Source organism: Paramisgurnus dabryanus, chromosome 3, assembly GCF_030506205.2.
Source record: "Paramisgurnus dabryanus chromosome 3, PD_genome_1.1, whole genome shotgun sequence".
In the NCBI taxonomy this organism is placed as follows: Eukaryota; Metazoa; Chordata; class Actinopteri; order Cypriniformes; family Cobitidae; genus Paramisgurnus; species Paramisgurnus dabryanus.
The window spans coordinates 38,390,091-38,414,466 of record NC_133339.1 but is presented as its reverse complement, the minus strand read 5'-3'; the positions used below and the strand labels follow the sequence as shown (position 1 = coordinate 38,414,466).

The 24,376-nt window shown below is 37.9% G+C and overlaps 2 protein-coding genes across 3 annotated transcripts; both read left to right on the top strand.

Moving 5' to 3' along the window:
- The first annotated feature begins 844 nt into the window (after positions 1-844).
- On the top strand, positions 845-12,561 carry ppan (peter pan homolog). Its single transcript, XM_065249667.2, has 12 exons — positions 845-1,036; positions 1,227-1,397; positions 1,480-1,581; positions 3,185-3,235; positions 3,440-3,610; positions 3,786-3,862; positions 4,033-4,140; positions 4,329-4,452; positions 4,539-4,617; positions 9,591-9,720; positions 10,722-10,888; positions 12,185-12,561. Exons 1-12 carry the CDS (start codon positions 1,022-1,024, stop codon positions 12,559-12,561), a joined length of 1,572 nt encoding a protein of 523 aa, XP_065105739.1. The 5' UTR covers positions 845-1,021.
- Positions 12,562-12,725: 164 nt separating this feature from the next.
- On the top strand, positions 12,726-18,652 carry LOC135731801 (P2Y purinoceptor 11-like). 2 transcript variants are annotated; one of them, XM_065249714.1, is made up of 2 exons: positions 12,726-12,864; positions 17,532-18,652. In XM_065249714.1, exon 2 carries the CDS (start codon positions 17,551-17,553, stop codon positions 18,475-18,477), a length of 927 nt encoding a protein of 308 aa, XP_065105786.1. In that variant the 5' UTR covers positions 12,726-12,864; positions 17,532-17,550; the 3' UTR covers positions 18,478-18,652. The 2 variants fall into 2 exon arrangements, with proteins under 2 accessions (XP_065105786.1, XP_065105833.1); XM_065249761.1 differs by lacking the exon at positions 12,726-12,864 and adding an exon at positions 14,955-14,973.
- The last annotated feature ends 5,724 nt before the right edge of the window (positions 18,653-24,376 follow it).

The following is a 24,376-nucleotide window of genomic DNA, read 5'->3' as shown; positions in this document are numbered from 1 at the left end:
TTTCTTCATCTATCCTAATCCATGGGTGCAGACTCACTAAAAGTGTATATGTATGTGCACTGCAAAAAACTACCTTTTTAATTGGTATTTTTTTACTAGTTTTCAGTAGAAAATAAAATCTTAGATGTATTTTCTTCATGACCAAAATAAGAAACAAAATAAAGCAAAAATATCTGCCAATGGGGTGGGAAAAATATATATATATTTTATTAAATATATAAGAAAAAAAAGTAAACTTATATCAGGATTTTTTTCTCTCACCCCATTGGCAGATATTTTTGCTTGTTTTAAGCAAAAATTTATTTAAATTCTATATTTTTAGTCTTAAAATCAGATTTTTTTCTCAGGTCATTTTGCTCATCAAGAAAATATATAAATATAAATATATATAAATAAATATATATAGATTGCAAGATACAGTGTCTGTCAAAATGTAGTTTATTATTTTTTACGCTATTGTATCCAGCACATTTAAGAAATGCCTAAATGTGAACATTTTGTGACAATTTAAAATGACAGTTTTACATTTTTATTTTTTATTTTAAGACATTGTTTATTATTCTCTGTGACCAAATACCCCACAGAAGATATGTAGAGTGGCTTATAATCTATTCTAGAGGGCAACTCAATGCAAACCCACTGTTATTAACTGAGAACAAGAGGCAAGAAAACAATCATATTTAATATTGGCATGAAACTAAATTAACCTAATGTTGATTTTAAGCCAAATATAGCGTTCAAAACAACGTAACATAGAGCTACAAAGCATTAAGTGCAGTAATACATCCCATCCACGAAGAGGCGCGAGTGGACGCAGTGTTCTGTAGGCTGCCGGTGCGAGTTGTGCGCATGCGCAACCACGCCACATGGTTGTGAGTAAAGATGGACGCTGGTTAATAGCACGAGTGAGACATTTTACTGTAACGTTAACTACACTTTTCATAGCGAGTTGAATATCACCACAATCATTTGAAAGAAACCCCATTGTCGTTTGTGAGTGAAGAGTGATTCTTCAAAAATAATGGGGAAGTCAAAGGTATGTTTTTGAGACTTTTCTTTTGAGACCGCGAGGCACAGACAGTTCGTTCATCTTTAAACATTTAACTTTATAAACTGTATTTCTGCTTTTTCGTACATGACTAGTATTAATAATGTTATTTAGAAGTGATATTTTCAGTCTTTTATTACTGTGGATTTTATATAGATTTTCTATTTAAATTTTTAAGACCAAGAACCAGAAGAAATCGCGTGAAGCTGCCGTTCATGTGGCAGAGGAGACGTATGGCAGTGTGCCGCACACATTCGTGTTTCACCGCGGGCAGATCGGGAAAAATGTCGGTCAGCTGGTGATGGACATGAGGAGAGTCATGGAGCCTTTCACCGCTAAATCTTTAAAGGTATTACTCAAATATACTGCTTTATCCCACAGCTGATCGCTTTAAAGGGTTTGATCATTTAATAACGCTCAGTTTATTTTAGGTGCGGAAGAAAAACGTCTTGAAAGATTTTGTTACGGTTGCAGGACCATTGGGAATCACACACTTCTCAATATTCACCAAAACGGAAAACACTGTAAACATGGTGAGTACATACAGTGTCGCAGGGGTGACGTATTTTTGTAGACTAACCAGGAAGTTAGTGGCACATTGGTTCCCTCTTTAAAAAGTTAATTTATTTTTCAAATAGTCTTTTGGATTAACGAAAAAATAAGCTCTGTGTTTAACAAAAGTTTATTGCACTAATGGGGCGTACACACCATACGCGAATTCAAAGATTCGCACAAGTAGATTACATACAAAGTCAATGCAAACAACGCGATTGCTGTGATAACGCGCTATTCTCCTTGCGCATGTTGAAAATATTCAACACAAGTGGAAAATTTGCATGATACAAAGTTAAATCCCACAAGTAATCTAGACTGAGGAACCCAATTATGAGGCGTTACATATAAAATCAATGCAAAAACGCGAAAAGACATGAACTGACACAGGGCGACGCGAATCTGGTGTCCAATTGCAGCGAAAACAAGTGCTATTCGCATTCAACGCGTCTTGAATACACGCACTATTTGCTCAAAAGCGTATTCACGCTAGTTGAAAAAATTAGCATGACACGAAGTTAAATATCGCAAGTAATCTAGAGCATGGAATGTGATGCTTTGTGTTTGGTGTGTATGCCCCATTATGAGGCGTTACATACAAAGTCAATGCAAAAATACGAACTTGCGCGAGGCCCTGAGAATTCACGGTTTCCCGCAGAAAATTTGTTAGTTAAGGTGGTAGGGTTGTGCAGGTGGGCGGGCCGGGGGCGTGACAATCAAGGGGGGGTGTATGCGTCATGATGAAAATATTTGATTTAAAACACTCGAATAAAACTCAATTTTGAAGAAACTATGACAGAAAATGAACACATACTAGATTAGTAATTAATTAAATGTTTTATCAACAGGCTAGTTATCCTCAGGACAGTGACGGACCATGTATTTCTCTCATTTCGGCCATGTGTCGTTTGGTGGAATTTTTGTTTTGGATGACCTAGTTAAGGTGATAGGGTATACCAGCTTAGGTGGGCCGCCCGAACTGAAAAGTGCTGCGGGAAACCCTGGAATTTGCCACGCACTTTTCGCCTCAATCGCGTTTTTGTGCAAGTTGGAAATATTTAATTAAAGCGACAAATTTGCATGACATGAAGTTAAATCCAACGAGCAATCTAGAGCAAGGAACGCGATGCTTTGCTTTCGGTGTGCATGCCCCATTATGAAGCATTGCATACAAAGTCAATACAGAAACGCAAATAGACTCGAACCGGCGCGGTGTGATGCAAATTTGCCGCCGCAATTTCAGCGAAACACGCACTATTCGCCTCAAAAACGTCATTGCGCAAGTTGAAACTATTCAACTCAAGCGAAAAATTCGCATGACACAAAGTTAAATCCCGCGAGTAATCTTGAATAATCTGGAGCAAGGAATGCGATGCTTCGCGTTTGGTGTGTATGCAGCATTACACGTTAAACTGGGCTTTTTTGCCAGGGAAACAGTGTCCCACTAACATCGGGGTTGTCCTTCAAAAATTCGTCATACTTGCATCACTATTGAACTTTTGAAGTTGTGCGCATAATACAATAATGATCAGGCAGATAAATTGAACACATGAACTGTATTTATTGAAATGTCTCTCTTCATAGAGGCTTGCACGACTTCCCAAAGGCCCGACGCTGTACTTCCGTGTTGCTAAGGTAATCATTATATCATTTTTTTGTCTATTAATTTTATATATCGGAGGGCATGCAGACACAAATGATGAGATTTTAGTATTTTGACTGTCAAGTGATTTTTCAAAGTAAACGCACTGATGTGTTTGTGTGGTCTCTGACTGCACAATAGACCGTAAACGTCAACATGTCTGATCTGGTCTAAACTGTGGTGTGTTTTTGTTCCAGTACACACTTGTCAAAGATGTGGTATCATCTCTGAAGAGGCACAGAATGCACGAACAGCAGTTTACCAATCATCCTTTGCTCGTGCTGAATAATTTCGGCACAGAGGGCATGCATATCAAACTAATGGCCACTATGTTCCAGAACATGTTCCCTTCGATCAATGTACACCAGGTAACTGCATCATTTTAGTACCAAAACAAATAAAAAATTATCTTGCATATGATGTAGGTATAGTCTTCAGAAATACACCATGATGTGTTACACAAGCTGATATTAAGTGAATATCGGACGTTTATTAAGATTCTTGCATTTATTAGTTTCTAATCTAGTCTTGTCTCTCTTATAGATCCAGCTCAACAGCATAAAGAGGTGCGTGCTGTTGAATTTTGACCCAGTGTCTCAGGAGGTGGAGTTTCGTCATTAGTAAGTGCCAGCCCTTGTTTTTCTGCTTTGTAAAAGGTGCACATGATGAAAATTGTGAACTTGACTGTTCAGTGATTGTTTCTCAAAGTAAACGCACTGATGCACCCTAAAACGATCGCTCTTATGAGATTTACTTGAAACATCTACTGACACTTGATTTCTTCATGCAGTAGTTTGAAGGTGGTGCCTGTGGGCATGAGTCGAGGGGTGAAGAAGCTTATGCAGGAGAAGTTTCCCAACATGAGCAAGCTGGAGGACATCAGTGAACTCCTTATGAAGTTAGTTGTCCCATCAGCTGGATGTGTGGTTAATATTGTGCAGTGCATATGATGAAACGTGTTAAAATTGATTGAACAGTGATGTTTCAAAGTAAACGCACTGATGCACCTGCTTTAGTCTTAATATTCACTTTTAAATAATAACATATCGCTAGTGTTTTCACAAAACATGCTTGTTTTTATTTCAGAGGGGCAAATCTTTCAGAAAGTGAGGCGGAGCAGGATGGTGATCACAATATTACAGAGCTGCCTCAGGTGTACTCCGGTCGCGGAAACATGGCCTCACAGCAGAGTGCCGTTCGGCTAACCGAGGTAACATCGTAACACTGAAGACCGTGAGGTTTTTCTACTAAAGGTATGGGAACTGACCAAAACTCTGAATGTTTGCTTCTTCACAGATCGGCCCTAGGATGACTCTGCAGCTGGTGAAGATTTTAGAAGGCATGGGAGATGGGAACGTGCTTTACCATTCCATCGGTAAGTTTAATCAGTCACAATGTCACAACTTGTCACCTTTCGGCAAAATTCGCAATTTTGGATCCAAAATAGGTAATTCTTGTGATTCGTGGGGGGTCTTCGACAGGGTCACAGTAAATTAAATTATGAAAATCACGTTAAGCTGTTGTGGTAAAAATGTCAAATCCCTAAGCAGTCTGTATGATTGAGCGCACACACTTAACTCGTAGTATTTTCACATTCAAGGTTACTCACCCACGTCACGTTGCTGTGCGTGTGGTCACAAAAGTTTAACATTTGTACACGTATTAAGTAGGGATGGGTACCGAAACCCGGTATTAAACTGGCCCCGGGGCTAAATTATGAAAGACCGTAGTATCAGTAAGATCTGACGCTATCGGTTTTGCTTTCGGTCCTGGAGAAAAAAATAAAAATAAATGTACTATGTATTCTTGCTTAATAATGTTTTCGTGCACATTTTATCTCACCAAACATTTCTAATTTGCGATTAAGACGTTTGTCTGTGAGATCTGCGAGATCTCTCATGCGCGCCGCGGAGGCTGGCTGTCTGTCAAACACAACCACAACAACGAGCGCGGCGCACGCACACGCATAACAGCACGAAAACTACCGCTTAATACAAAGAGTGACGATTGCGGATAGAGCAAAACATTCAAAAGTGTGGTTATACTTCACTAGAGTTGATGCAGACAACGCTCGTTGTCATACAGGTAAGTGCAACAAGATGTTTGCATGTAAGGGCGGAAACACAAGCAATCTGTCAAAGCATCTTTCAAAAGTGTATTACGTGCATGTGTCCCAATTCAAGGGCTGCGACCTTCTAAGCATACAACCTTAAAAGATGAGCACTCTGTCTTTCAAGGTGGCAGCCTCAGAAGTCCGCGAAGAGAACTGAAATGAGACAGTCTAACCCTCGGAGGACCTATCATTTGCGTCACCTGTTGCACGCGCCCACCGCGCCTGTCAGCAGGACACAGCGGAGACGTTTCTGACTTATTTAAATTAATATGGAATCAGAAAAATATTCATTTATTTTAGAAAATATGACACGTTGATGTAGATTAAACTATTCAACAGTATATAAAATTAATCAACCTTAGAAATACGCAACATAAACAGATTAATATTAACACAAGTCACAGCCTCAAGTCGCGCTGCTGTGACGCAATCGGTCTTAAAATACGTCCTTAGAAGGTCGCAGCCTGCAAAATTCAACCATCATCTCTGGTGGTTGCCGCATCAACGTCAGGCATGTATGCTAAAATCATGTTGAATCAACATTGTTCACGTCAGTTAAAATAAATGTACAATCTCCCTAATTGGTTTGCTTACCTTACGTTGAAATTCTGTTGATTTCTTTTGGGAGAAATGCTGAACGTTATGCATTCAACATATTTTCTACTTCTTTTTAAAATCCCAAATAAAGAAAAATCAGCATGTAAACATTTATTTAGCCTAAATATCCTATTTAGAGTATTTTTTCTGCAGCTTTCACGCTGGTGCATTAATAAACATATGTATAATATTTAGAAATGATATCCAGAAATTAATTTGTAAAAATTAAATGCAGACACATAATTAACTTAATCATGTGAACATAGGTTCGTGATCAAATGTTAACATTGGCCAAAGTACCGATAAGAATACCGTTAAAGCACCGGACCGTTAAAGGTGCTCTAAGCGAATTGAAGCGTTTTAGACCATAAAACATTTTTTGTTACATACCGGAAACATCTCCTCACTATCTGCTTGCTGCCTGTCCGCTGATCAAACTGTAAAAAAACGCGATCTCTGTAGACAGCCCAGGCTTCACAAACGGCAATATCAACAAATGGCCAAACCTAGCAGCACAAAACGAAACAAAGTATTCCAGCCAATAAACGACAAGAAGGATTTGGGGGTGGGGGTTGGGCGCGTTCATGAAAGCACGGAAGGGAGGGGGAGGGGTTAGCTACGCTCTGTCTGTTTGAAAACAGTTCAAACATCAACAGGAAGTGACGTCGCACATTATTCGCTTAGAGCGCCTTTAAGCAGTACCGGTAAGAGTAGTAATACCGTTAAAACCTTAACGATACCCATCCCTAGTATTAAGCATCGCAGTTTTAAATTAAGTGAATGTAACCTGTTGAAACCCAAACCACAGTGCTTTCTGTGCAAGACGATCGTGCAAGCACTGCATCCGCTTCTCATTGAGCTTGTGAGTATATGTCATCCAAAATGTTGATGTCTTTCTTTGTTCAGTCGAGAAGAAATAGTTTTTTGAAGAAAACATTGCAGGATTTTTCTCATTTTAATGGACTTTAATAGAGCCCAACATTTCATACTTAACTCAACACTTAACAGTTTTTTTCAACGGAGTTTCAAAGGATTCTAAACGATCCCAAACGAGGCATAAGGGTCTTATCTAGCGAAACCATTGTCATTTTTGACAAGAAAAATAAAAAATATGCTCTTTTAAACCACAACTTTTCGTCTAGATCCGGTCGTGATGCGTCAGCGTGACCCCACGCAATATGTCATGACGTCGAGAGGTCACAGAGGATGAACGCGAAACTCCGCCCCAGTGTTTACAAGTGTGTTGAAAGAGGACCGTTCCTACATTGTTGTATGTCAACTGATACTAATTCATGTCTTTGTGTCAGTTTATTGTTTACAATGGTCCGCAAATGTGTGTTTTATATATGATACACGTGACCTCCCTACGTCACTACGCATTTACGTTATGTCACGCATATTTTTTATTTTTCTTGTCAAAAATGACAATCGTTTCGCTAGATAAGACCCTTATGCCTCGTTTGGGATCGTTTATAGTCATTTGAAACTCCATTGAAAAAAAACGTTAAGTGTTGAGTTAAGTATTAAATGTTGGGCTCTATTAAAGTCCATTAAAATGAGAAAAATCCTGCAATGTTTTCCTCAAAAAACATAATTTCTTCGACAGACGTCAACATTTTGGATGACATGGTGGTGAGTAAATTATCTGGATTTTTCTTTTAAGAAAATGGAATATTCCTTTTAATACACATGTGTCAAAACAGGGTAATAAGGGATTAAGAGAAAGTAAACAGCTAAAAGAGACAATGCATGTGTAACCGTATATTAGATCTGGACTTCGGTCTTAAAGGGGATGTTACCTAATTTTGCCCCTGTCTGTCACTCGTGTTAATCAAACAGCATTGAGAGAAAATCGCTCACTGCTCTTAAATAAATCACTTTTCTATCTTGAATACGATTTGTACCCAAATTGTACAAGAGTTTGATTGTAGTTGCTCATTCAGGGTAGGGCTGCACGGTATATTGTCCATTTATCACATTAATTGACATGCGAAATGCTCCCTACGATAACTTGCATTTATTTTGCGTGTCTATCATTCGTGTGTTGCATGCTTAGATTGTCCAAATTTTCACCAATCAGAAGGTGTTTCCCACAAATTTACTTTACTTGGGCAGCTCTCCCAAGTATATTATAGGGGACAGAGAATACATTTTTTTTTTACCTTGTCTTTGTCGAATTATGGTAGTCTACACGCATTTACGAACATACAAAAAGTGCAAGACATGCTAAACATCTCAGTCTCATAGAAATTCCTCTTTTAGAAATGTCAGTCAGAAAACGGCCCAATCTGAAAAACTGATGCTTATGACATCAAAGGCATCTAACTGCCCCTCCATTTTAAAATAATTGGCTACATTTTTTGAGTGGCAGCAAAGTCAGCCAATCAGTAATGAGATTGCAAGTAAAGCCAGTAGGGGGAGCCAAATAGGTGCAAAAGCACTTGTTTAAAATCCCCCACCCTAATAGAGCTATCTGAGAGAGGTTTTTAGGAAGCTTCTAAGGCATTACAGACCCAAACAAAAAATGTTTTGTCTACATGTCACATACCCCGTTCAATCATTCTATGTCACCTTTAACAACCGCCCACGTATATCTGGCATCAAGTTTTGTCTTTTTTGTCCGTGATAATGACATTATGCATGCAGGCATTCTCGATGAATTGGGTGCAACGCAAACCAAGCTCAGTGTCACATTGTATCCTTCCATGTTCCTGAACTTGATCATAGTTGTATCCATAAGAGGTCTTCACAAAAGGTTTTGAAAGGTAGTTTGGGTCCGAGTCGGTCCCATTTTAATAACTTCAGGTACCGGGTCTGATTAAAGCGGAGTCGATCGGAGAATGGATATTAACAGTCAGTCAGCCCTATCGCGCTATTGTGCATGTGCAGTGTCAAGCTTGTCTTCGATTTCTATGGCGATGTAAACTGTCTCTTGTTTATATAGTCAAGGCAATGCGCTGCACTTTCTTTCTCACATTTTTATAATATTATTATTAATGAACCATCTTTTTATATGTAAAATGTTTGCTACAAGCCCATTGAACTGAACGAACCATTATAGCTCAAACGGTCAAACAGTCATTATGTAAGCTGACTCTACATACTTTATATAGAGTATATGTATCTGAAATAATGACGGATTAAGCTATTTTAATCTGCAAGAGAGGAATAGTAAGAGAGGCACTTTTACTGCTTCTACACAAACCTATCAACTTTATAATCCATGAATAGCATAGGTTTTTTTAGTCTGAATTAGATTTAATTATATCTTTAGAATGTGCATTATTTCTTTTACATATCTAAATGATAAAAATGAAAGCAAATAAAAATAGAATGTCTCTAAGAAAGGCATATCACACCAACCAACAGAACTATCGCATATATATTCATACTGTATTAGAGCTATGACTCTGAAACGAACAGACCCTGAATGATTGGTTTATGTGTACTGAATAATATAAAATACACATTTCTGTAACACTTTACAAATAGGTTGTATTTGTTCACATTAGTAAATGCATTATGTATAAGTGCTTGTGTCTTGGTCACCTTTTTCACACCCTGATGAGTTGGCTCCCCTGCAATGTGTAATAGGTATAACTGAAGAGTCTGAAGCTGACTATACGTTATCTTCACAGTTTCAAAAACCGAGGAAGATCTGCAAGAGATGTTGTTGAGGAAGGAGGCGCGTCTAAAAGAGAAGGCAGAGCGGAGGAGAAAGCAAGAACAAAACGTCGCCCTGAAGAAAGAAAAATGGGATGAGAACAAGTAAGTAAAAGGGCATTTCTGTGGATATGTAGCTCCTAACTTGCTGATTAAACATAATGGTCGTGTCTGTCCTAATTTTAGCACCTCTACATTTTTTTCTCTAAGAGTATTTCACAAAGGGGCAGTTTCCTGTACAGGGCTTAAAGCAATAGTTCACCCAAAAAATTTTATTGTCATCATTTTCACTATCATTTTAAATGTCTTTGTTCTGGTGAACACAAAGATATTTTTTGAGAAACCAAACCGATCAGAAGCCCCATTGAGTTCCATAGTAGGATAAAGAATACTATGGAAGTCAGCTCTTGTCTTGATACTGTTACACTGCCTACTAGTGATGCATGTATAAACAGATGCCATGTTGCATGTGCTAAACACGCAAGTGTTATTTGGTTCCTCAACACGATTTGGACTCCAACATGGTGCCCGCCTATCACATTCTATTAATAGGCCTAGTCTCAATTGTAATATTTATTTATTACATATTTTTTATTAGCTTGACTTTTTTATGCATGTTAACATTTTAAACAAAGATCAAACACATCAACAAGTAAAATGAAATAAAATCAAGTAAAACAAAACAGTTTTGAATAGATATATCAAAAAGTTGCCCTCCAGATTGTTTTATCTGTTGTGGTAGCCCTTGCTCACAAAAAGGTTGGAGACTGTGTTAGACTCATGTAATGTCACAGTTTTTCTTCTGCTTAACACGGCATAAATAGAAAAAAAGAGAAGAAAAAGTTGTACACATATAGCAACGAGAAGAGGGTTTCTAATGTCTGTATTTTGTTCCTACTTTTAAACACATCGCACTACTTGCTTTTTTAGACGCTGCATGCCACCTTGCCCAGATTTTAACACCATGTAGCTTTTAAACCTCTTTCATACAGAGTGTTCATCTCTTCAGTGTGAACACAAACAAATCCCGAATTGTGCTTAGACCTTTATTGCTGACTGACAGCCTGACCTGACTCTGACAATCCCTGTATGTTTCATTTTTTAAGGAAAAGGAGTTTGGAGGGCATCAAGAGAAAACGCCAGCAGGAAGGGCATGTGTCGGACGACGACGAAGTTGAGGATCCTGGAAAACAGGGGGACCAGGTGCCAGCCGAGGACTCTGAGGATGAAGCGGATTATTACAGACAGGCTGTTGGGGAGGAACCAGATGAAGGTATTGTTTGTTTTTAACCTCTTACACTCTGAGGCTATTTTGGGGATTTCCGCTTGGATTTGGCCTACCCAATTTCAAAAGCTTCCCATACCCACATGCAGAGGTTTACATAAAAAAGTTTGGTATCATTTTACAGGAAACCCTTTGAAATTACATAAAACACTGTGCTAAACGGTTGTATGTGTTATCAGTACTCTAATAAACACAAAAATAAATAGGCGCTTCAGGGTTTTCCACAGAAAATGTAAGTTAAGGTGGTAGGATTGGGCGTGGCCAGGGTCTTTATGAAAATTTAAATATTTTTATTTAAAAAATAATTTTGAAGAAACTATGACAGAAAATGAACACATACTAGATTATTAATGAATTAAATGTTTTTACCTCTAACGGGAATAGGTGGGTAATGAAGTGAAACTATAGGGTTAATAAACACAAACTAAAGCAAATGTTGTAGAACGTCTGGCTCAACAATGGTATCTAATCAACAGGCACGTGAAACCTAGCTAGCAGGTGGCTACAAAATCCCCAGCTAACTTACTTTAAATTTGCAAGAACTATAGACTTATACAATAACAGGCTTACATAAACCCAACACATAAGTCCACTTACAGTTCTCACGGACACGTGTTTTATCAACTGGCTATCCTCCAGACATGACGGACCACTTCTTTATCTCATTTCGACCTTGTGGCGCACGTGAACGCTCGCGGTGTGAAGCGCGTCCGCGCTAGAGATGTTTTATCAACTGGCTAGTTATCCTCCAGACATTGACGGTCCTGACCAAATCTTTGTGGTATATGTGCTATCTGGGGCAGTTCACCCTCAAGTTTCACATACGTTTACAAAAGACAATTTTTTACCATTATTAATTCGACGATTTTTAGATATGTGATGATAATAGAACAAAAATAACGATGTAGCCTTATTCCTGAGAGTGAGAGCTTTCATTTGATATAAGACTTGCCCATGTTTGTCATACTTGAAAAATATGAAATATGTGAATATTAAAGCATATAAAATTTTTGGGGGCGTGATAGTGTAAATAACTTTCTTACAGTAAAGATATGTCAAAGTGATGCATATCTGCAGAAAGTAGAGACTCTAAGCTTTCAAACAGTATCTCATGTGTGGTACTGGGGTTCATGACAGACCATTAAATTTTAAAGGAATATTTTATATTAAGTCATAATAAGTCATTTTGGACACAAGACAGGGTCCCATGGTTTAAGAGGTTAATGTTGTTATTTCAATGTTTGCAAGGTGTTGTAGTAACGTGCATTTTTTTCATATTTTTAGACATGTTTCCTGCTGCAAAGAGGAAACGCGGCCCTGGCAAATCACCCGCACCTTTCAAGAAGAGGAAGCTTTCACCAAGAAAGGCTCCTCCCCAAGACAAACCGAATTTTAAGTCTTCTGACCGAAGAACGAACGCTGGAGGAAAACGTTTTGGGGTTAGAAAGGTGACAGAGGGAAAAAGCAAGTTTAGAAAAGATGACGGTGGTAAGAAGTTTGGCAAAAAAGGAGAAAGGGGAAGTAAGTTTGCAGGAAGGAAATCAGGAGAAGGAGGCAAGAAATTCGGAGGGCAGAAAACGTTTAAAGGACGTGCTGTTGTGAAACGGCAGAAAGGCGCTGGAGGCAAAAAGGACTTCAAACACAAGAAAGGAAAGAGCTGAAGGAACTGAAAGCCACATGATTGACACCTCGATTGGAACTGTTGATTTATATTTATGATACATTACTGATGTATTAACGGTATCTCCATGCAAACATCAGATTAGTAATACTGCCTCATGTCATACTTGTGCCCTGTATAAATGTTTATACGATTAACACCAATAAATATTTCTCAGAAAGTGAAGCGCCTTTTCACTGTTGCAAAAGTCAGGTGACGTGTCATGCATTCTTAGTTGTGTGATTTCACACATTGCTCTGCAGCTTCGAGGGTGTGAGCATGAAGTGAAGCAGAAGTATTCAGGGTAAGTTAAAACCTAAAATGTTAACATTTTATTAAAACAAACTTTTAGCTTTAGATGTTTTCCAAAGTAGTTTTTTTGTAATCTTGTGTCTTGATCGAATTAATAAAAATGTCAAATTATTAGTGCTTTCTACAATTGTTGATTTCTTTCAATAGATCACCCATTTTATAAAGTTTTTTGACCGTGTAAAACCTTCTCATTTTTATTAATACTTAAAACTGTAGACAAAGCATTGGACTTAATATTTACCAATATTTAAATGAATTAAAATGTAAATGTGTTTTATAAGAATGTAATTGAGTTTTTTTACATTTTAGTCAAACCATGGTGTACATGTGACCGGTTTGTACAAAGAAATAATGCGTTTTAACAGCTTTCATCTATCAGCTTTGCTTCAAGTTTAAAGAAAAATGTTTGTTTGTTATATTTATTGGTTCTTCCTAACCCCAAAATAGCTGGAAGAAATCTAAAAAAAGACAAACCAAAGCTCGGGTCTTAGAAAGTTAAAACACTTTCTATGTAAGTTTGCGGGTTCGTGTTTTTTTTTACAATTTCCCTAGTATTGCTTACTTTAATCAAGATTTCACCATTGCACACAAAACAAAAGGCCAATAACCACTGATTGGCAGTATTTATGATACATGTACTTCAAATACAGATTTCAAATATAAAAACAGTATTTTCTAATTTGTATTTGAAAGGATTGATGAAAATTGCTTTTTTGTGTCGAAATACTTTCGTTTTTGTAGTTTTAAAATACTGTGAAATACTTTGGCTGTGTCCGAAATCTTAAAAATTTCATAAAGCCTTGTCCGAATCCAGTATTTGGTATACTTCCTGACTCCTGAGAAACCATCGTTGTGTGTGCACGGGAAATGTGATTGGTTGAGCCTGGTCAAGTTTGAAATAAATAAATAAAAGCCAGCCAAGCAAGTAGGTATGATGACAAAATTTTCAAAAACCACTAAGCTCAAAATGTATCACATGCAGAGCAGACATTCCCATTTTCCAAATATACCTGTTTTGTAACCATTCTGTTGAGGATTGAGAAACTTTTGATATTTTAAATATTAGAAATCGGAGGAAAAGGTTATATGGATGTCAGTGAAAGGTGTGTGACCGAAAATGCTACTTATTCACATGTTTTTGCTTGTAACTTTCTCAATTCATCACATATTTGCATGTCATTTTAACAGACTGTAGAATTTTGTTGGTTCTTTCAAATGAAATCATTAACCGTTATTTGGAATTAGTTTGTCACATTCAGACCCATGGTTTTTAGAACGATATCTGATGTTCTGACAGGAAGTTCGCTAATCTACCACCACATACTTGACTACCAAATTTCCTTGTTTCTTTAAATACCTTCTCCTTAATAGGTTTCAATGAAATTTCATCAGTACCAAGATTAAAGATATATATTTTGTCAACCCTACCTTTCAGTTGTCCCACAAGTGTAACGGGAGCATGCCGACCGGTTGAAAGTGACACATATTTTCAAACAGTTGCTGTAAAATAAACACACCTTAGGACTGAAAGCTCAAAATATCAAACGCTCTTAGTGGTTCTTCACATACTGTAGTATTTAGTAAAAAAAAAACTACAACTATGCGTCGAGAAGTGGATATTGCATGACACGCATTTTAAAGTAACAAACAGATGTATCGCCCAAGAAATATGATGCGCATGTGTGATGTCAACATTACTAAAGAAAGCAGCTGGAGAACAAATTTAGTATAAATAAAGTTATGTTTTCACTTTTTACATATTTTGATTGCATTTATATAGTGACAAATTCAAATTCGTATTTTGGTTTTCAAATATGAGATAAGTTATCACACAGGCGCTCCCTGTTTATATTTCAAACAAAACTTCGTTATCCTGCCTATGAAGGCTGTCCGAATGCATCTCCCTTTATGCCATTGAAGTCAATGCCTCATGAGGTGGCAAGGAAACCGCTGCCATTAGTTGTCAGACGCAGCCTTTGTAAAAAGTCTATGTAATGACATCATAAGATGTGGCCTCTGATTGGTGCCTACTCAGTAGGTTGCCCAGACTTGTTGAGATCAGAATAGAAAATTTGATCATATACAGAAGAAGGTGATCACGGTAAGCAACATGCCGGCTGCCAGCTTTCAATCAGTTTTTTTGCATAAATTGCTATCATTTTAACATTTTGTTGTTTGTTTTTGGCATTGAGTTTACTTTTGCTGGTAGGTTGAAGGATGATTTGACAAAACTTTAAAGTAGCCTTTATGTATGTAGCATAGAATAACATACACTATTTATGAATGAAAATATATATATTTTTTGGCTTGAAGGTACAGCAATACAATTTTGCCAAATTTTGCTTTCGATGCAAATTTTGCTTTAATTGCATGACTCTCGTAGAGAAAAGCTGTTGCTATCAAACATTGTGTAGTTAATTATCTAAGTCAGTGTAGTGGTGAACAGAGGTGTAAAAAGTACTCAAAAATGTTACTCAATTAAAAGTAAAAGTATCTGGCCAGAATCATACTTAAGTAAAAGTAAAAAGTACCACATTAAAATTGTACTTGAGTATTAAAAAAGTAAAAGTAACAGGGAAAATTTAAACTAGAGAATCTTGTTTAAGCTTTTAATCTCTAAAAACATGAAGTGAATGCCCAACATACAGGGTTTTATCCTGCTTTGTATTTAATTGTATTTCATTATCAAACTATAAAACGACCTAATTTCAGTATGCAACATGCTACTCAAAGTTGTGAAACCTCGAATTTAACTAAAGCAGAAGCTGATTTTCAAAATTGAGTATCAAGCATCTCACAGACAGCCAGTGCAGAAAGAGTTGTATTAGTTCTTGTTCACATTGTCAGTCCAAATCTGACCTTGGTGCATATTCGATTGGAACCCAATCACATTTAGAACGTGTGAACGGCTAAAAACCACATGAAATCAGTTTTTTTCTTTTCTGCTTCAAGCTATATCCAGAGGTGGTTTGAAATACTTTTCAAATCACATTTCCTGAAATACATTTAAGTCTGACCGCTCTGATCGTATTTTTGTAGCTTTTCGGTTACGTCATGCTGTTGCGTCACGTAAAATGTAAACACGATTGTTGTGCCAGTGTGACGTCATTGCCATAGAAACAGTGCAGAAAACCCTACAGGGCACACAGATCGGATCTAAACAGTTGTGATACACAATGTGGACAGTGAGTCTGTCCAGTCAGATGTGCAACAAAATCAGATTTGGACTGACAGCGTGAACAAGGTCTTAGTCTTGATAGAGAGGCTGCAAATAGCCGGGAACGTGAGCAGAGACTCCCTGGTGTCTGAAACTCAGACCAGATATCCATCCAACTCTTTGCTGGCTTAATGTGTTGTCGGTTTCAAAGAAGTGAAAAAATCTTCATCCGACGAGCCCACTCGCGAGTCCTAGCCCTTTCTCGGGCCGAGATATGGTCAACCCTTCCCGGATTTTTCCTTGGCCTTAGCTCAGGCACCTTACTGTAAGTCCAGGGCGTTCGCCCTTCGGGTCCCTTATCCTACCCAAGAGGGCCTTTCCAACAAGCCACCCACGAGTCTCTAGCCCTTTCCCCAGCCGAGATACGGTGGTCCTTTCCCCGATTTTTTCCACGGCTATAGCTCGGGCACCTTAAGTCCCCTCGGGTATAAGCGACCCAAAGGCATCCAAGCTACGGTCGTGGGAAAATCAGGGGAATGACCGCTGTATCTCAGCCGGGGAAAGGGTTAGAGCGTCAGGGTTGGCTCGTTGGAAAGGCCCTCTCAGGTAGGATAAGGAACGCCAAGGGCGAATGCCTAGGACTTAAAGCGACCGAGCCACGGACGTTTGAAATTCAGGAGACCGTCGGCCACAGAAAGGGTTAGAGAGTCGGGGATAGGCTCGTTGAAAAGGCCCTCTTGGGTAGGATAAGGACTTAAGGTGCCTGAGCTACGACCGTATGAATTTCAGGGATTGGCACGCTGTATCTCGGCCAAGGAAAATAAATAACATTTAAATTAAACTGGCCGTCAGCACAATTCAATTGGTTTGGTAAGAGTAAGGGAAAATAGAATAAAGTGATCTCTAAAAAAATAAGTTTTGACTGTAAATAAAATTGTAAGGAGTAAAAAGTACTTTTTTTTCTTAAAAAATGTAATTAAGTAAAAGTAAAAGTACTGATTTTAAATTGTACTCAAGTAAAGTAAAAATCCCCAAAAATAATACTTAAGTACAGTAATCAAGTAAAATTACTCAAGTACTTTACACCTCTGGTGGTGAAGAGGTAAATCGAATGGGGGAACTGATAAAAGGTTTTGCGAAGACATTATATTTAAAATACAAAAATATGGTAGTTTATTTTGATCAAATTAAAATCTAAGTTTTGGTAATTTTATTTTTAAAAAACATTTTATGTATCTTTTCCCAGTCCTCCTGATTACCACAAATTGTATAATTTATTGTCATTAAACTTCCGGCAACAAAACCAATTGTTCGAAATTGTAGATAATTTAATAATTTAAATAAGAATTAGAATGTAAAAGTCAAGTCTTTGAATAGTATTGTTTAAAATTTTAATATTAACTGGATGAGCTGTCTGAAATCATTTATGGTAAACGGACTGCATTTATATAGCGCTTTTATGGTTGTTGTAACAGTACAAAATACTTTCTTTCTTTTTGTAGGGAACAGAGAAGAGTGAAAATGAACAATAGTATGAACAATTGCAGGGAATATGAATTTCAAATCAAATTCCTACCACCACTGTATGGCATTGAAATGTGTGTGGCTTTAGCCGGGAATTTATTTGCCTTGTGGCTCCTGTTCATGAAAGAGAGAAAGAACTGGCACACTGGAGTTGTGTTCTCCTGTAACCTGGCCATCAGTGATGTACTTTATGTCCTAACCTTGCCTTTGCTCATCATTTACTATGCCAAAAAGAAGCAGTGGACATTTGGAGTTGCTGCATGCAAAATCGAACGCTTCCTCTTTAACTGCAACCTCTACGTCAGCATTATTTTTATCATGTGCATCAGCATCAACAGATATCTGGCAATCGTCTACCCATTCTTCACCCGCAGCTACGTTCGGCCTAAACATGCGAAGATCATAAGCGCGCTGACATGGCTCATAGTGGTAATAACTGTGTCACCAGTCCTTCATTTTGCTGGAACGAAGATCACATATGCAAATAAAACACTTTGTGTGTCATGTTATAATGAAGATATGAAAAAAACCCATTTCCAGTACAAGGTATTTCTCATGGTTGTGGGATGCATGATTCCTTTTGTAGTTACCTTTGCATCTTATCTAGGTGTGATTTGGACTGTTCTGCAAAATAAAAATATCACCATGTTGGAGAAAAGGAAAGTGGCTCTACTGGTAGGTTTGGTCTGTGTCCTATACGCCATATCATTTGTGCCTTATCATGTTTTGCAGACATATCAAGAGTACTTAAGATTGTATGGCAAGCCTAATCAAGAGAGTGCATTTTGCAGGGTGCATGATTCATATCAAGTGTCAAAAGTGTTGACCACCTTAAACATGTGCATACATCCGCTTTTGTACATGGCTGTTTTTGACAGCATACGGACAGTTTGCTGTGGAAGGAGCTCAGATGATGCTTTTTAAATGATGCATGCAGTGGCTTCCTGGATATAGTTTGCAGGCAAACCACAAAGCAGATAAGACAGCTAGATCAAATGTTTTTCCTTTGCTTTTTTGCTTTAACTGTGAATTATCAGATGGTAGCAAGTGAATGTAAAGTGCTTAAGATGTAAAGACTTAATAAAGATGCATGATGGTCTCAGTCTTTTATGACTTAAAATGTTTTTCATTATAGCAAATGTTATGAATAAGGCGACTTTAGCAGTTGTTTAAATTAGCGGCAACATTATTTTAATCGCAGAGTATATAAAATATTACTTTGAAAAATTGCAAGACAGATAGAAACATGTTTTTTTAAGAAGATATTTTTTTAAGAAGTTTAAGATATATCAAAGAAAACAGAAATGACCCAACTTACCCCTATCTTTTATAGAAATTACAAAATCAGAATATTAATTTATATATATATATTAGATAATGATAATTTCTAATACTAAGTCAGATAGTTATTGTACTAACAACAACCATGGTAAATTAGGTCGGGTTCTGTTGATTGAACTATTTCTGAGGTTTTAACACATGTCAGGTGTGCGTATTACAGAAAAATAATCTCATTTCTCAACCAATCAGAATAAAGCATTCAACAGGCTCGTGGTATAAGCCAAAATAAAAACACAGTTACGGTTGAAAACCATGTTTAATTTGTAAAGTGGGTAGTTAAATGTCTTAAAATAACATCCATAGCAATGTCTGTGGGAACAGTAGTATAAGCTGAACAATTTACTCCGGTCCTTTGAATTATTTGAAAATAGTGCACACCTGCGGCTCCGCTTCACATCGTGCCGCATTACCACATTGGGTGTGCATTATTTTTTTTGAAATTCAACTGCCCGTCGTCATTTATTCCTCACATGTACCATTTGTAAAACCGTGTTTTGTTGTTAACCATGCTTTGGGTTTGTATTACTGCGAATTGTGTAAAATTAAATGCTTATATGACCCAACAAGTCCCACCTTACAATAAAATAATAATTAGTAGCAATTGTTGTGTTGTGGGAATGAGGATTCTGGCTAGAGAGGATACATTACAGCCAAATCTGGTGAGATGTTGGGTTTAGGGTTAGGTTTGGAGGTTGGAGGTTGGATTGGGATGAAAACAGAATGATGGTCTTCACTGCAGAACACAATGTCCAGGGGGCGAAATTGGATCTACAACCCCAAATCAGAAAAAGTTGGGACACTGTCGAAATTGTGAGTAAAAAAGGAATGGAATAATTTACTAATCTCATAAACTTATATTTTATTTACAATAGAATATAGATAACATATCAAATGTTGAAAGTGAGATATTTTTAAATGTCATGCCAAATATTGGCTCATTTTGGATTTCATGAGGCTACACATTCAAAAAAAAGTTGGGACAGGGAGCAATAAGAGGCCAGAAAATTTAAATGTACACATACTGTAAGGAAAAGCTTAAGGACTAATTTGCAACTGATTAGGTTAATTGGCAACATGATTGGGTATAAAAAAGCCTGTCAGAGTGGCAGTGTCTCTCAGAGGTCAAGATGGGCAGAGAATCACCAGTTCCCCCAATGCTGCAGCGAAAAATAGTTTTCTGAGTTTCTCAGAGAAAAATTGCAAAGAGTTTGAAGTTATCATCATCTACAGTGCATAATATCATAAAAAGATTCAGAGAATCTGAAACAATCTCTGGGCGTAATGGTCAAGGCTTGAAAACCATACTTGATGCCCGTGATCTTCAGGCCCTTAGACAGCACTGCATCACATACAGGATTGCTACTGTAATGAAAATCATAACATGGATTCTGGAATACTTCCAGAAAACATTGTCGGTGAACACAATTCACTGTGTCATTCGCGGCTGCCAGCTAAGACTCTATAGGTCAAACAAGAAGCCATATCTAAACATGACCCAGAAGCGCAGGCGTTTTCTCTTGGCCAAGGATAATTTAAAATTGACTTTGGCAAAGTGGAAAACTGTTCTGTGGTCAGACGTATCAAAATTTGAAGGTCTTTTTGGAAAACTGGGACGCCATTTCATCCGGACTAAAGAGGACAATGACAACCCAAGTTGTTATTAGCGCTCAGTTCAGAAACCTGCATCTCTGATGGTTTGGGGTTGCATGAGTGGGTGTGGCATGAGCAGCTTACACATCTGAAAAAGCACCATCAATGCTGAAAGGTTTATCCAAGTTTTAGAGCAACATATGATCCCATTCAGACGTCGTCTCTTTCAGGGAAGACCTTGCATTTTCCAACATGACAATGCCAGACCACATACTGCATCAGTTACAACGTCAAGACTGCATAGAAGAAGGATCTGAGTACTGAAATGGCCAGCCTGCAGTCCAGATCTGTCACCAACAGAAAACATTCGGTGCATTATAAAGAGGAAGATGCGACATAGAAGACCTAAGACAGTTGAGCAACTAGAAGCCTGTTTTAGACAAGAATGGGACAACATTCCCATTCCTAAACATTGGTCCTCCTCCAGCTGTTCCTTTATATGTACATTTAAATTTTCCGGCCTCTTATTGCTACCTGTCCCAACTTTTTTTGGAATGTGTAGCTCTCATGAAACACCAAAATGAGCCAATATTTGGCATGACATTTCAAAATGTCTCACTTTCTACATTTGATATGTTATCTATTCTATTGTGAATAAAATATAAGTTTATGAGATTTGTAAATTATTCCATTACTTTTTTACTCACAATTTCTACAGTGTCCCAACTTTTTCTAATTTGGGGTTGTAGATTAAACTTCTCACACTTTATGTACTTGCTCCTCGCCAGTTGAACCAGCATATTTGCTTTTTGCAGCCAGCAATTAGTGACAACCCATTGGTCACCAACGTTTGCTCTTATCAATAAAACTACATGTTTGATTAATAATACAGTCATATAAACTCACCTAAATGATTATTAGAAACACCATACTAATACTGTGTTTGACCCCCTTTTCCTTCAGAACTGCCTTAATTCTACATGGCATTGATTCGACAAGTTGCTGAAAGCATTCTTTAGAAATGTTGGCCCATATTGATAGGATAGCCTCTTGCAGTTGATGGAGATTTGTGGGATGCACATCCAGGGCACAAACATGGTGCATTACCCTGCTGGAAGTAGCCATCAGAGGATGGGTACATGGTGGTCATAAAGGGATGGACATGGTCAGAAACAATGCTCAGGTAGGCCGTAGCATTTAAACAATGCCCAATTGACACTAATGGCGCTTTTCCATTGCATAGTACCCCACGGTTTAGTTTAGTTTGGGTCGGGTCAGCTTACTTTTGGGAGCTTTTCCATTGGGTGCAGTACGTAGTACCCGATACTTTTTATCGTACCACCTCGGTTGGGGTTCCAAGCGACCCGAGCTGATACCAAACGTGATGCGAAAACACTGTAGATCACTGATTGGTCTGAGAGAAGCGTCATCGCTATAATGTAAATATTAGCTTTAGCTTACTGCTAGCTTGCGCTGTCTCAAGCAAACATGTTGTTATCTGTGTTTTGCTATAAGTTTCCAAACACCCTTTTAGCGATGAAAAACATCCACAGGTTGAGAATCCGGGAGACCATAACAGTTTTTTCCAGACTTACAGTTTGTGGCGGCACATTCGCGATGAGCACGTCCGCATTATTATGCTTAAATGCAACTTGAATGAGGCTCAACGGAGCGCCGTCGACTGACACCACGGGTCGGGTGTTTGAACAGAAACTGTCATGTGAGACAGAGGTAGTTATAAACGCGATGTGCAAACATCTATGTGGTGGCCAATTTTAATTTTGTGGCAGACTGAGAAATAAATGAATGTATGGGAATGTACAACAACGCTCTCACGTGTATGATGTCACAGCAGTAGGCAGCGTAAATATAACGACACGCCTATAATCCCTCCCACTACGAAGTGATACTAAACTCGATGGAAAAGCTAACCACACCAAAGTGAGGTGAGCTGACCCGACCCAAACTAAACTAAACCGTGGGGTACTATGCAATGGAAAAGCGGCATTAGGTGCCTAAGGTGCCAAGAAAACATCCCCCACACTATTACACCACCACCACCAGCCTGCACAGTGGTAACAAAGCATGATGGATCCATGTTCTCATTCTGTTTATGCCAAATTCTGACTCTACCATCTGAAGAAACCATCAAAAGAAATCGAGACTAATCAGACCTGGCAAAATTTTTCCATTCTTCAACTGTCCAATTTTGATGAGCTCATGCAAATTGTAGCCTCTTTTTCCTATTTGTAGTGGAGATGAGTGGTACCTGGTGGGGTCTTCTGCTGTTGTAGCCCATCCGCCTCAAGGTTGTGCATGTTGTGGCTTCACAAATGCTTTGCTGCATACCTCAATTGTAACGAGTGGTTATTTCAGTAAAAGTTGCTCTTCTATCAGCTTGAATCAGTCGGCCCATTCTCCTCTGACCTCTAGCATCAACAAGGCATTTTCGCCCACAGGACTGCCGCATACTGGATGTTTTTCCCTTTTCACACCATTCTTTGTAAACCCTACAAATGGTTGTGTGTGAAAATCCCAGTAACTGAGCAGATTGTGAAGTACTAACCAACAACCATGCCACCCGCAAAATTGCTTAAATCACATTTCTTTCCAATTCTGACATTCAGTTTGGAGTTAAGGAGATTGTCTTGACCAGGACCACACCCCTAAATGCATTGAAGCAACTGCCATGTGATTGGTTGATTAGATAATTGCATTAATAAGAAATTGAACAGGTGTTCCTGATAATCCTTTAGGGGAGTGTATAATCATAATTTAGTAAGTAATGATCACAGTTAGGTGTGGGGGGGGTAAGGGACACATTAGGCAGAATCCCAACAGGGTGGTATCACTGAAGGAATTTATTTGCGATAACAACCCAGATGGCTATACATTATCCCACTTATTACACGAGCAAATGTATAGAGAACAGTTTTATTTTATATATTTTATTAGCACATTTGTAAGATAACTAAACCTTCTGCTAGTTCCCTGTTTTCCAAATCCTAACAAGTTCAAAGTCCATACAAGATTAACATTTAGGGGTGGTTTCCCGGACAAGGATTAATTTAAGCCAGAAATAGCCCTTAGTTTAATTGGGTAATATAACTAGTTTTAACAAACATGCCTTACTAAAAACATTACAGATATCTCGTTAATCAAGAGAAAACGCTTCCCTGCAAATGACGAGTATTTCCGGCTTTCCGCAATACCACAACTTTTTAAACCCGGAAGTATTGCCCTATGGCAAGCGGCTGCATGTCCGTGTCTGTTTTAAAGATCGCTCTGAATGGGATCTTTATGAAAAGTCCGTCAGAAAAATGGAATTAGCTCTGCTTTTTTTTTTTGCAGAAACCTACCCATATTCAAAAGCTGATTACAAAAGAACTACTGAAGGTAGGATGAAACAGGTTTTTTGTTTGAAAGCAGAGGGTCTGTTCTTTCATTTGGTATATTGTATGTTTATATATTTAAAGAAGAAAATTTTCTGGAAGGCATTAAACTCATGTGAAAATCATTAAAAACGCTGGCGCTGGCTGGCAACTTTTTTAAAAAACGCTGGCGGCGAAAGAGTTAATAAATGTGTTTAACATACGCCAAAATGTAAACTGTGAACATTTGCAGATCATTCAAAATGTTGCCAAAATGTGAAAAACGTTTGTTACAAAAACAACATTTAAATCAAAATTATTTCAGTGATTTCTATTCATTAACATCATTAACATATTTCAATAAGGGTAGTTACATTTTAATCATAGCTTCTTCATGGAGTTTTCAACCAAATATCATATTGTTCACATCATAATAACATTAACAAGACATTGCTTTCATTTTCTAAACTGTCACAAATAAATAAATTGCATTTTGCTTCACATTATCCTTGTGTTTTACA